Source organism: Rutilus rutilus, assembly GCF_951802725.1.
Source record: "Rutilus rutilus genome assembly, chromosome: 25".
Taxonomy (NCBI): Eukaryota; Metazoa; Chordata; class Actinopteri; order Cypriniformes; family Leuciscidae; genus Rutilus; species Rutilus rutilus.
The window spans coordinates 29,960,079-29,973,862 of NC_140229.1; the positions used below are offsets into that span (position 1 = coordinate 29,960,079).

Sequence of the window (13,784 nt, forward strand, 5' to 3'; positions counted from 1 at the left end):
GAAGCTCGTCTTTAATCTGCTAAATTATGTTTTTTTGTGTGTGTGAATCATTCACGAGATTGAGATGACTGACAGTTATACCCGGCCATAGCAACGGTAGACATTTTCCAAAACAGATCGAACAAATCAGAAAAATACTTTCAATACAGTATTGCTTTCAATTAAAAAATAAACAATGAAAATGTAAAAGAAAAAGAAAATTAATTAAGTTTGAAAACCCATCGCACATTTCAAGGTATGAATAAAGTGTCGGGACAGTTTATTTATTTAAACAGGGTTGCATCGATTCGATAGAGTTTATTCCCTTTGCGATGCAAAATAAGAAACATTTTAAATTTATTGTCAAAGAAATTGCAGCTAAATTAAAAAATGAAAACGGTACAAAACGAAAAAAAAGTTCAAAGCAACATAAATTAAGAACAGGCGTTTTTCTTTGCCTCTCTCGCGCTGGATATTTTTTTAGTAAGTTTGGTCTCCCTCCCTGCGCGCGGCGGGTCTTTCTCGAAATTAAGCATTTCAGCGTAAAAAACACCATACAGCTGATAATACTGTATATGTCGCTGTGTGTCATCCACACAAATCACGAAAGAAAAAACTGTAACAAATAGCTTTTGTTCCTTCAAAGATACAACATGCCTTGCTGAATTCACCTTACAATAAAACGAGGTGGGTCGCGAATTAAATAGCAATGTATCTGCTAAATTGAAATTGTGTGTGGAAAACCTTTAAATACAATCAATAAAACTACAATATATAATTGAATAAGATATAGGGCCTACTGTACATAGGCTATGGACTTTTTTGAGATTTTGAGATTAATCCTTAAAAGAATTTAGCCTTTGCCTGCTCATCAGGCTGGCTCCGACACTCTCCATATGAAAGACGGAACATTAACACCTCTGTCCTGCACCCCCACGATAAAGCAACTATTGCCTTCTCCAAACCCCCCACAGGCTAGCTGATTTTGCAAAACAAAACAAAGAGTTTGCCACTCGTTGTGGTGTGCCAAAACACTTCATTATAAACTTCAATATTTCATTCAAAACAATCTCAAAACGCTTTGTGACATTTTGAAAAGCCGTGGATGCATTACTGCCACTGGAACCATGAACGCAAATACTGGTTCTGATTTTATTGTTTGTCGTTTAAACGTCATATATATATATATATATATATATATATATATATATATATATATATATATATATATATATACAGAACTGCTTTTGAAATTACGATTGGAATTATTATAGGCTACAGAAGTAAAGTCATTGTATAATATTTGTTCCTTAGTGTAAAATGGAAATGCATGGTGATTTTATTTTGTAAATAGGCTATAAGCAAAAAACTATGTTTTAGAACTAGACAAATCTCTCTGCATCAACAATAGACTATAAAATGCATTAATAGGCTAATATAAAAATATCAATAGTCTAAGTTAGTTCGGGATTCGATCCCGTGTCATCTAAATGATCGTAACGTAAGTTCAACCACTCGGCCACGATTCACTCGTTGCGACATGGCCTAATGTTCCAGTGTGTGTTCGCTCAAACGAGCGAGAAGCGCTCTTCATTCAAATGAACGCGCCGCCGCGTTTGTCGAACACTAATTTAACATGCCAGAATAAAACCTGGCTTTGGAACAATGCATAGCGCCACTCGTCGTGGTGTGCCAAAAAAATTATAATAATTTAGTTTCATTTATTTCAGTGTTAGTGTTTGAGTTAAAAAAAATCCTCTACAAATTATATTAACACAAAGTCGGCTGTAAGAGTCCTTTATAGGCTAAGTAAAAAGCAAAGGGCTTACAGTCTTAACATTTAGGCTACTTTGCTTAAATTCGATACATTTATTTTCAGTAGGGCCTAATAAATTTGTAGGGATGTAATTTCAGTATGCTTTACCAACGCTATGTATTCAATTAAAGTTCCAAGAGGTCTGGTATATATTTCCTTCCCAGCTGACACTAATATGCAAGTGCACAGCAAAAATCACAACTTGTGCTTGCTGCGAACGCAAGTTATTTAAGGTGTCTCAACTGTACACAGTCTACCCTACAGTGTGAATTCGTTACAAGGTTTCATTTAATTATTTTTTTTCCATCTATGTTGAATATGAAAAGTGAACAGCACGAGTAAGATAGGATGCATTAGGCTATATCGAGAGATGGATATGGAGTGGGTCAGACATGATTTTGACCACTTCATTAAGTTTTGTTCAGTAGAAAACCTTTCTTTAAAGTGAATTTCGTTTTCTATAAATTGTATCTTAATTTTAACCAATTTTTCATCAACCAATTGCCTGTATTTAATTAGTAAGAGAAGCAAATATAACAGACACTAATCATGGAGGCGCCCGCGCGGTCACTTGCGTTGCACGTCAGCTGGAGCGCATCTCATCCTAACTTAACGAAACTCAGCGTATGCCTCACACAGACATGATAAATACATCAAATACACAAAGCTTGAAATGCCTTCAAACGAAATAATTCAAAACGAAAAGAAAAGGCTACTCTCTGATAATCAGATTATGTCTTTATGTGCATTTATCTCTAGGTGCGTTCACTACAAATATGGCGATCGTCAAGAAAACACTAGTTTATTGATAAAAATCAATGCACGCATCACCGGATTTACAAATACACATCTTGCTTGTTGCACGCACACATATTATGTCGACAAAACGATATTATGATATAACGAAATATTATGTTGAAATAACATCATTATTAATAATACATCTTTTAGAATATTTGATTAAATGCTGATTGTTGCGCTTGTTCAATTTAATAAAATTAAAACTTTAATTGTGATAATTCAAATAATTGAAAATTAAATATTTAGTGGCCAAGTTTTGCTAATTTATTATATTGGCTATTATATGCCTATTGCCTATATTAAGTAGGTCATATTAAGACAAGGCATATATTAAGTTATTTTAGCTGTTATGAGAAAAAATAAATCTAACGAAATCTAAAATCTAAATCTAATAAAAAAATAAAATAATTCTAACGCCAATTCAACATGCCAGAATAAAACCTGATTTTTGAACAATGCGTAACGCCACTCGGCCTGGTGTGCCAAAACACTACATTTTAAACTTCAATGTTTAATTCAAAACAATCTCAAAACGCGTTGTGTCATTTTTTTAAAGCAGTAGCCTAGCCAATATAGATTAAGGGCATTGAAACCAGGATCTTAACTAAAACGCGTTCCGCGTAATCTCTCAAAATTTATGCCACACTACTCCATGTATTTTTTTTTTTAAGGACTGCTTTTGAAATCACTATAAATTACTATGCAATTGTATCGCTCACGAGAGCTCTTCATTTATCTAATTCCTCAATAGAATAGTAAAAATATTCAGCGTCATTGCTCCTAATATCGTCTCTATTTTTAACTTTTGATTCTATTTTTTCAGTTCTAAAATTGATTCTATCTTTAGTTCTATTCTGTTGTAGCCTTATAGGCCTATTTATACATATGAAAAATATGCCTATTAGGCTTAGGGTTTTATATTTAACCCACTTACATTTTAAAATACGGCAATTGCTGCTGATTTGCACAATGTCCCTTTGCGCCACCTGGCGGTCATTTCGGGAACGACTTTGAAATGCGGCTGGCTTATTTTCGCCGCGGTGATTTCGCCGCGGCAGCTGGCGCGGCGGTAATAGGCATTCTGGTTGGGCACCATCTGTATATCGGCCACCATGTCGGTGTCTGCAGAAAATGTGGCTGAGATATTAAAGCTGATAAATAATGTATTATCTCCTTCAGCTGAGACTCTTCAGATGCCACTGTTCAACATGATGGGATTGAGTTGCTTGAAATATGATTGTGTCATATCGGCTACATAAAATTATAATGAAAACATTATTCAGGGATGTGATTCTTCCGGATAAATCCGGAAATCCGGCTTTTCCGACCTGAAAATGATGCTCTCGTAAATCATGCAAATCCGCTTTTTTCTTTTCTTTTTTTTTTCGGGTTGCGCGCAAAGCACGGTTCAGGAATTAGTAAACTTAATGACCGCTCACCCCTGTCAACGTTTTTGTGCCTCTGATTCATGTCTTCATGTCACTCCGAGTCCGCTAGTAGTCCATTCATTTGTCACGATGGAACTTCCTTCAGAGCAGAGCTCCACCAAAGAGCCTGCACTTGCTGCCGAAGGTTATCTAAAGTGTGCTATGAATTTTGGACATGTGGGGCGAACTATTTCTTTTCTTAGCTGAAGCCGACAACAGGACAAAATAAATGTAAAGAGAGACATAGTGGAGTTCCTATTATCGTTTTGACAAGTATAATAAATTCTGTAGTCTAAAAGAAAGAAAATCTAGCATTTCGAGATTAAAGTTGAAACAGTTCGAGAATACAGTCTTTCCTTAGAAGTTGCGTGTGTGCTTGCCGTTGTTTCACATTGCTGCACAGGCATTCATAACAGTAAGCGTCCACTGGCGCAGATCGAGTGCTTCCAATTCATGTGTGTGTGTGTGTGTGTGTGTGTGTGTAAAGAAATGCACTTGTTAAGTCGAACTGCCTCGAACATGGATCTAATAGCAAAATAATAGCTTTTTACTTTTATCTAAGTATAAAGAATGATTGGTTATCGGCATCTGCAAAATGTTCATATCGGTGCATCCCTATCTACAAAGCATTGAAAATACATCGCAGGGTTTTTCCTGGCTCTGGCTCAAAATGAGGCGGAGGTGGTAAAATCCTAATAATGTATTTTAATAATAAAGTAATTAAATTTGTATTTTTCGTAGATCATCATATAGCCTAATGTGTTTCCAACATTATTTTTGTGGGTGGAGCTCGGTACCTCTAGGGGGGTCCGGTGGCAAGCCCCCCCAGAAGAAAATGTTGTACATTTTAAAGATAAATTCATTAATCTGGAGCACTTTGAGTCACCCGAATCCACTGTTAAAAATAAATAATCCACCCGCCAACCGCCCATATTCTTTGATTTAGATATCTGCATCTGATCATCACATTACAATTATTCATATTCTTAGTGTTAAGCATGATAATATAGTAACATATCACACTGAAGTTGGCTGATTTAAAATGAACATTTATTTAAAATAAAAGTTCTTTTGGCAAAATTAAATTTCCTTAATAGCCTAAACAGAGGCTTTACTCCCTTCAAACTTAAATTGTCAATGTTTCATTACATCACTATTTGAAAACAATCAGAATTTTTTTTGTACCTTTTATAAAGGGCATTTTCCCCCTAATTTTATTAAATGTGCTCCATCTTTCATTTCAAATTCTTAAATTGTATCAATATATTCAATTAAATAATAAGACACTAGGCTGTTACCAATCAAATTAAATAATTTACATTGAAAGATTATAACTGTATTAAATGAGATTATTTAAAATATTGTTGAATATGCAAATAAGGAATGTTGAAAAGAATGATACTTTATGAAACTAAACTGCCAGTAGGAGGCGGCAGGCGACCGTCTTAATGAGCGAGTCATTGAGTCATTCATTCAAAAGATTCGTTCAAACGGCTGATTTATTCAGAATGAGGCAGTTTATGAATGGGTAATTGAAACTTTGACTCAACCGATTCGTTCAAAACACTGAATCATTCAGTAATGAGTGTTGCTGTGAGATGCGCTGTGGTTCTGCTGTGATCTTTGTTTGGAACTATTTTCGCTGCTGAAACAGAACCAAAATAGTCATTGCATCTAAAATGTAAGTGACTTCATTTTAACTAACGTTATTTGTTTATTGAACTGTTATGATATCAGTCTTGGTTTCTATCTTGATGGCATTCAGGAAAACACCTCTCTGGTCGTGTGTAGCCTAGGCTATATTGTTTAACTATAATATGTTATAAATAACTTTTTGAGCCTCAACAGTGCAACTTTGTTACTGTCAGTACATTAGGTAGGCCTATATTATTATCAACTAGGCTATAGGTTATCAGTCGCCACTTACATTATATGAAATAAAACAGAATTATCCTCACGTTTTTGGTGATTCCCTAGTTATTTTTTTATTTTTATATTAAAAATTGTTTTAATCAGGGCATTTGTGCGGTTGGGCAAGTAGTTCAATTCTCTCTCACTTTTCCCTTCAAAAAAAGAAAAAAACACACGTGTCCCGGACACAGTCTATGGTCCCTGACAAGCGTTAATGTCGAGCCCTGATATGTTTTCCTTGATTGGTTTTCCCTGAAGAAAATTACGTTGTTGAAAACGAAAGTAAAAGAGTGACGCACGTTCATTGCATTTTACCGTGATGAGAGTTCCGTGTCTTTATTAAACTCAACTCAGTATAATGATTTATCTATCATCCACCCTCGATTAATTGGAATGGAATGTTTTTATTACTTGACCCGCCCGCCCCGCGGATTATCCGCGATCCGCGCAGCACTATATAGGCTACGGTTTGAGAATGGACACAAACCGCAACAGAACCGTCACGGTGGAAAAAGTGTATCTCACCATGTGACTGTCAGTCCGAGTTTTGTCGAGAGCCGGAGGCGGCACGAAATTTGACGGAGGCGGCCGCCTCATAATTCTCTATGCAGGAAAAATCCTGCATCCTTCAAGAATTTTCCCAAACTCTGGAACTGTGAAACAGTTGCGCTCTAAAATTCCCATCATTCTTAAAGGGATAGTTCACTTTGAAATTAATTTTTGATATGTTTTAGCTTACCTCAAGGGCATCCAAGATGTAGGTGTCTTTGTTTCCGCAGTAGTTTCAATTTTGATATTTTTAGGTCAAACCGTTCTTGTCTGTCAGTCATATAATGCAGGTCTATGGCCACTGGCTCAAAACACAAGCACAGAGTCCAAATTAAAACAATTCCCCATCGTCCAAATTAAACAATTCCCCATCATAAGTACACATTGATGGCCTAAGACACGAAAGAGCGGTTTGTGTGAGAAAACGAACAGTATTTATATCGTTGTTATCTCTTGAAAACAGCACACGTCCAAATGATCTGACGGCGCGGGCGGGTATAGATATATATACATAGATGTCGCCTTGGCTACTGCAGTTCATTGGAACGAAACCGTAGCCAAGCGACATCTAGTGTATATATCTATACCCGCCCGCGCCGTCAGATCATTTGGACGATATCAACGTTATAAATACTGTTCGTTTTCTCACACAAACCGCTCGTTTCGTGTCTTAGGCCATCAATGTGTACTTATGATGGGGAATTGTTTCATTTGGACGTGGGGAATTGTTTTAATTTGGACTCTGTGCTTGTGTTTTGAGCCAGTGACCATCGACCTGCATTATATGACTGACAGACAAGAACGGTTTGACCTAAAAATATCAAAATTGAAACTACTGCGGAAACAAAGACACCTACATCTTGGATGCCCTTGAGGTAAGCTAAAACATATCAAAAATTAATTTCAAAGTGAACTATCCCTTTAATCCAATGGTGGCATTTGGTAGCCTGGCTCCGCCCTCCTGCGTACTTCCGCTCAATTTAATTTTCCTTCAGTAACTCCGTCTGGGATTGTGGTGTATTCTTTGGTTTTCTCAGATCAATTTTTAAACGGTCCAATCAGCGAACAGAGGGAGTGGCTGAGAACGATGACGTTGAGATCGTGCGCTAGTTTGAGTTGACATACGTCACGACCAAGCGTTAGCAATTGGTTATGGCAGATCCAGAGTGACTCTGGTCAGATCCAATAGTTTTAAACTTCAACAGAGTACCCGCCTACAAGGAAGTTAACGATTGTCAATGGAGAGAGGCCAGACTCTCTGTACAAATGAAATGTACGAGAGTCTGGTAGAACCAGGCTAGGCATTTGTTGGGTCAGTACGCAATATTGACTATAAGACTTTATTTGTTCATGATGTGTTCTTAGATGTTGAATAAGGCATCGGCTGCTGAGTATTGCCACATGGAAAAGGCCAAAGAAACCATTCTGAAGGAGGTGGATGCCAAAATGTTTGAGATCAAGAAGAGCCTGCTGGATCCCACCCATGGACCTGTGATCTACTCCCAGGTGGGAAACTCCGAGCTTAGGAACAAATATGCAAATATGACCGCCACCGATGCAGTCCTGGAAGTCTTCAACAACTCTGAAGGCATCTTCAGTGAAACTATGACGAAGGTGAGCAACTTAAGGGCGAGTATTCGTTTGCAAGCTGGTTGTTCTTGTGGTTTGGATGTTTGATGTCTGCTAACCGCACTGAAAATGGCCAAGTTGCTGTCCTTCATGGGTGGCATCTTGCTAAGTTAAAGCAGTGCTTGTTTTGGCACTGACCTCTATTACTTTTGTGCATACTTACTAAAGGTTTTTCCAAAACTCCTAACAGTGTTGTAGTGCTTCAGACCAAATTCGAGGTAAAGGAGTAGTTCACTTCAGAATTCAAATTGACTGATAATTTTCTCTCCCCCACGTCATCCAAGATGCTCAAGTCTTTCTTTCTTCAGTGGAAAAGAAATTAAGGTTTTTGAGGAAAACACTCCAGGATTTTTCTCCATATAGTGACTTCAATGGGGTCCAACGGGTCGAAGGTCCAGATGTGAGTTTCAGTGCAGCTTCAAAGTTTCGACACGATCCAGCCGAGGAATAAGAGTCTTATCTAGACAAACCAGCGGACATTTTATAAACAAAATAAACATTCATATACTTTTTTTTTTTTTACTTTAATTTTTTTTTTTTTTTTAGAATGTCACAACTGTTTATAATCAAATACAACTTTCCAAATAGAAGAAAAGGCTAATTTGAGTCAGACATGAAAAGCCATTTCAATAACAGGCAAATAACTAAAACAAAACAAAGCAACAAAAAAAAAAATATATATATTATACAATAAAAACAGAGCCTGTGTTGAGAATACTGTAGAAAAAGTAAAAACCTGGTGCATACAGAAAGGAAAGACAATTGGGTATATAAGAGCACAGTTAACATTTATGTCCGAAACTTTGGTGAGTACAGCCTGAGAGCCAGTGACCTTATGATTTGTCAAAGTAAAGTTTCCATTTTTGCCATCTTTTGGCATACAAGTCCACCTTCAATCGTAACACACCAGTCCTATGTTCCAACGCCCTTATTTCCTGAATTGCATCAAGCCATTGTTGTGGTTTAGGTGAATCAGGCTTATACCAGCTTCTGGTTATGGTTTTCCTTGCTGCTGTAAGAAGTGTTTTACCAGGTATCGGTCCTCCTGAAGTGTAACCAGTGAAATATGACCCAAGTACAAGACAATGCATGACAGTGGAATCTCATATCCAAGCACCTTTGTTAAACTAGAAAAAAAAGTTTGTTGAAACAAACTTTAAGTTGGCTTGAGAAAGCCGGACCAGAGTTTGAAGAAGTTAAAAGTAGTTAGAAGTTTGAAGTAGTTTGAAGTTTAAAGTAGTTTAAATTTTGATTGATAAATTAGTTAGAAAGAAAGAATACTTTGAAAGAAAGAAAAAAGATTAGTTAGAACAAAAAGAAAGAAATATTAGTTAGAAAGAAAGAAATATTAGACAGAAAGAAAGATTAGTTAGAAAGAAAAAGAAAGATTAGTTAAAAAAAGAAAGAAAGAAAGATTAGTTAAAAAAGAAAGAAAGAAAAAGATTAGGTAGAAAGAAAGAATGAAAGAAAAAAGAAAGAAAGATTAGGTAGAAAGAAAGAAAGAAAGAAAGAAAGAAAGAAAGATTAGTTAAAAAAAAGAAAGAAAGAAAGAAAGATTAGGTAGAAAGAAAGAATGAAAGAAAAAAGAAAGAAAGATTAGGTAGAAAGAAAGAAAGAAAGAAAGATTAGGTAGAAAGAAAGAAAGAAAGAAAGAAAGATTAGTTAAAAAAGAAAGAAAGAAAGAAAGATTAGGTAGAAAGAAAGAATGAAAGAAAGATTAGTTTAAAAAGAAAGAAAGAATAGGTAGAAAGAAAGAATGAAAGAAAAAAGAAAGAAAGATTAGGTAGAAAGAAAGAAAGAAAGGTGGATTAGTTAGAAAGAAAGAAAGATGGATTAGTTAAAAAGAAAGAAAAATAGATTAGTTAGAAAGAAAGAAAGAACAATTGATTAGTTAGAAAGAAAGAAAGCGAAAGGAAGATTAGTTAGAAAAAAGATAGAAAGAAAGAAAGAAAGAAAGAGATGGATTATTTAGAAAGAAAGATAGATTAGCTAGAATGAATGAAAGAATTTTGATTGATAAATTAGTTAGAAAGAAAGAATACTTAGAAAGAAAGAAAAAAGATTAGTTAGAAACAAAAAGAAAGAAATATTAGTTAGAAAGAAAGAAATATTAGACAGAAAGAAAGATTAGTTAGAAAGAAAAAGAAAGAAAGATTAGTTAAAAAAGAAAGAAAGAAAGATTAGTTAAAAAAGAAAGAAAGAAAAAGATTAGGTAGAAAGAAAGAATGAAATAAAAAAGAAAGAAAGATTAGGTAGAAAGAAAGAAAGAAAGATTAGTTAAAAAAAGAAAGAAAGAAAGATTAGGTAGAAAGAAAGAAAGAAAGAAAGAAAGATTAGGTAGAAAGAAAGAAAGAAAGAAAGAAAGATTAGTTAAAAAAGAAAGAAAGAAAGATTAGGTAGAAAGAAAGAATGAAAGAAAGATTAGTTAAAAAAGAAAGAAAGAAAGAATAGGTAGAAAGAAAGAATGAAATAAAAAAGAAAGAAAGATTAGGTAGAAAGAAAGAAAGCAAGAAAGAAAGAAAGAAAGGTGGATTAGTTATTTAGAAAGAAAGAAAGATGGATTAGTCAGAAAGAAAGAAAGATGGATTAGTTAAAAAGAAAGAAAAAATAGATTAGTTAGAAAGAAAGAAAGAACAATTGATTAGTTAGAAAGAAAGAAAGAAAGAAAGAAAGAAAGGAAGATTAGTTAGAAAAAAGATAGAAAGAAAGAAAGAAAGAAAGATGGATTATTTAGAAAGAAAGATAGATTAGCTAGAATGAATGAATGAAAGAAAGATGGATTAGTTAGAAAGAAAGATAGATTAGCTAGAATGAAAGAAAGAATGAACGGTGGATTAGTTGGTTAGAAAGAAAGAAAGATGGATTAGTAAGAAAGAAAGATGTATTAGTTAGAAAGAAAGAAAGAAAGAAAGAAAGAAAGAAAGAAAGAAAGAAAGATGGATTAGTTAAAAAGAAAGAAAAATAGATTAGTTAGAAAGAAAGAACAATTGATTATTTAGAAATAAAGAAAGAACGGACGGACAGACGAAAGAAAGATGGATTAGTTAAAAATAGAAAAATAGATTAGTTAGAAAGAAAGAACAATTGATTATTTAGAAAGAAAGAAAGATTAGTTAGAAAAAAAGATAGAAAGAAAGAAAGATTAGTTAAAAAAGAAAGAAAGAAAAAGATTAGGTAGAAAGAAAGAATGAAAGAAAAAAGAAAGAAAGATTAGGTAGAAAGAAAGAAAGAAAGAAAGATTAGTTAAAAAAGAAAGAAAGAAAGATTAGGTAGAAAGAAAGAATGAAAGAAAAAAGAAAGAAAGATTAGGTAGAAAGAAAGAAAGAAAGAAAGAAAGAAAGAAAGAAAGAAAGAAAGATTAGGTAGAAAGAAAGAAAGAAAGATTAGTTAAAAAAGAAAGAAAGAAAGAATAGGTAAAAAGAAAGAATGAAAGAAAAAAGAAAGAAAGATTAGATAGAAAGAAAGAAAGAAAGAAAGAAAGAAAGAAAGAAAGAAAGAAAGAAAGGTGGATTAGTTATTTAGAAAGAAAGAAAGATGGATTAGTCAGAAAGAAAGAAAGATGGATTAGTTAAAAACAAAGAAAAATAGATTAGTTAGAAAGAAAGAAAGAACAATTGATTAGTTAGAAAGAAAGAAAGAAAGAAAGAAAGAAAGAAAGAAAGAAAGAAAGAAAGCGAAAGGAAGATTAGTTAGAAAAAAGATAGAAAGAAAGAAAGAAAGAAAGAAAGAAAGAAAGATGGATTATTTAGAAAGAAAGATAGATTAGCTAGAATGAATGAATGAAAGAAAGATGGATTAGTTAGAAAGAAAGATAGATTAGCTAGAATGAAAGAAAGAATGAACGGTGGATTAGTTGGTTAGAAAGAAAGAAAGATGGATTAGTAAGAAAGAAAGATGTATTAGTTAGAAAGAAAGAAAGAAAGAAAGAAAGAAAGAAAGAAAGAAAGATGGATTAGTTAAAAAGAAAGAAAAATAGATTAGTTAGAAAGAAAGAACAATTGATTATTTAGAAAGAAAGAAAGAAAGGACGGACGGACGGACGAAAGAAAGATGGATTAGTTAAAAAGAGAAAAATAGATTAGTTAGAAAGAAAGAACAATTGATTATTTAGAAAGAAAGAAAGAAAGAAAGATTAGTTAGAAAAAAAGATAGAAAGAAAGAAAGAAAGATGGATTAGTTAGAAAGAAAGAATGAAAGAAAGAAAGAAAGATGGATTAGTTAGAAAGAAAGATGGATTAGTTAGAAAGAAAGATAGATTAGCTAGAATGATAGAAAGAATGAACGGTGGATTAGTTGGTTAGAAATAAAGAAAGATGGATTAGTAAGAAAGAAAGATGGATTAGTTAGAAAGAAAGAAAGAAAGAAAGAAAGTAAGAAAGTAAGAAAGAAAGATGGATTAGTTTGTAAGAAAGAAAGAAAGAAAAGAAAGAAAGATTAGTTAGAATGAAAGAAAAAGATATATTAGTTTCAAAAGAAAGAAAGATGGATTAGTTAGAAAGAAAGATAGATTAGATAGAAATATAGAATAGTTAGAAAGAAAGAAAAAGAACGAAAGATTAGTTAGAATGAAAGAAAGAAAAATATATTAGTTTCGAAAGAAAGAAAGATGGATTAGTTAGTTAAAAAGAAAAAGATGGATTAGTTAGAAAGAAAGATAGATTAGAAAGAAATATAGATTAGTTAGAAAGAAAGATAGATTAGTTAGAATGAAAGAATAAAATATATATTAGTTAGAAAGAAAGAGATTAGATAGAAAGATAGATTAGTTATAAAGAAAGAAAGATGGATTGGTTAGTTATAAAGAAAGAAAGATGGATTAGTTAGAAAGAAAGATGGATTAGTTACTTAAAAAGAAAGAAAGATGGATTAGTTAGAAAGATAGATTAGATAGAAAGATAGATTAGTTAGAAAGAAAGAAAGATAGATTAGTTAGAATGAAAGAAAGAAAGAAAGATAGATTAGTTAGTAAGGAGAAAGAAAGAAAGATTAGAAAGAAAGATAGATTAGATAGAAAGATAGATTAGTTAGAATGAAAGAAAGATATATTAGTTAGTTAAAAAGAAAGAAAGATGGATTAGTTAGAAAGAAAGATTAGATAGAAATATAGATTAGTTAGAAAGAAAGAAAGATAGATTAATTAGAATGAAAGAAAGAATGATATATTAGTTAGAAAGAAAGAAAGATAGATTAGATAGAAAGATAGATTAGTTAGAAAGAAAGAAAGATTAGTTAGAATGAAAGAAAGAAAGATATATTAGTTAGAAAGAAAAAGATTAGTTAGTTAAAAAAGAAAGATATATTAGTTAGAATGAAAGATAGATTAGATAGAAGGATAAATAGATAGATTAGTTAGAAAGATAGATAGATAGATAGATAGATAGATAGATAGATAGATAGATAAGGTTTGAAGATAGATAGATAGATAGATAGATAGATAGATACATAGATAGATAGATAGATAAGGTTTGAAGATAGATAGATAGATAGATAGATAGATAGATAGATAAGGTTTGAAGATAGATAGATAGATAGATAGATAGATAGATAGATAAGGTTTGAAGATAGATAGATAGATAGATAAGGTTTGAAGATAGATAGATAGATAGATAGATAGATAAGGTTTGAAGATAGATAGATAGATAGATAGATAGATAAGGTTTGAAGATAGATAG

The 13,784-nt window shown here is 32.9% G+C and overlaps 1 protein-coding gene across 1 annotated transcript in view; it reads left to right on the top strand.

Moving 5' to 3' along the window:
- The window catches only part of LOC311284941 (uncharacterized protein), a 227,028-nt gene that overhangs the window by 69,915 nt on the left and 143,329 nt on the right, over positions 1–13,784 (top strand). Inside the window, exon 12 of the mRNA XM_084400254.1 lies at positions 7,849–8,097. Within this exon, the coding sequence (XP_084256380.1) occupies positions 7,849–8,097 (249 nt within the window). The remainder of the gene's footprint in view (positions 1–7,848; positions 8,098–13,784) is intronic.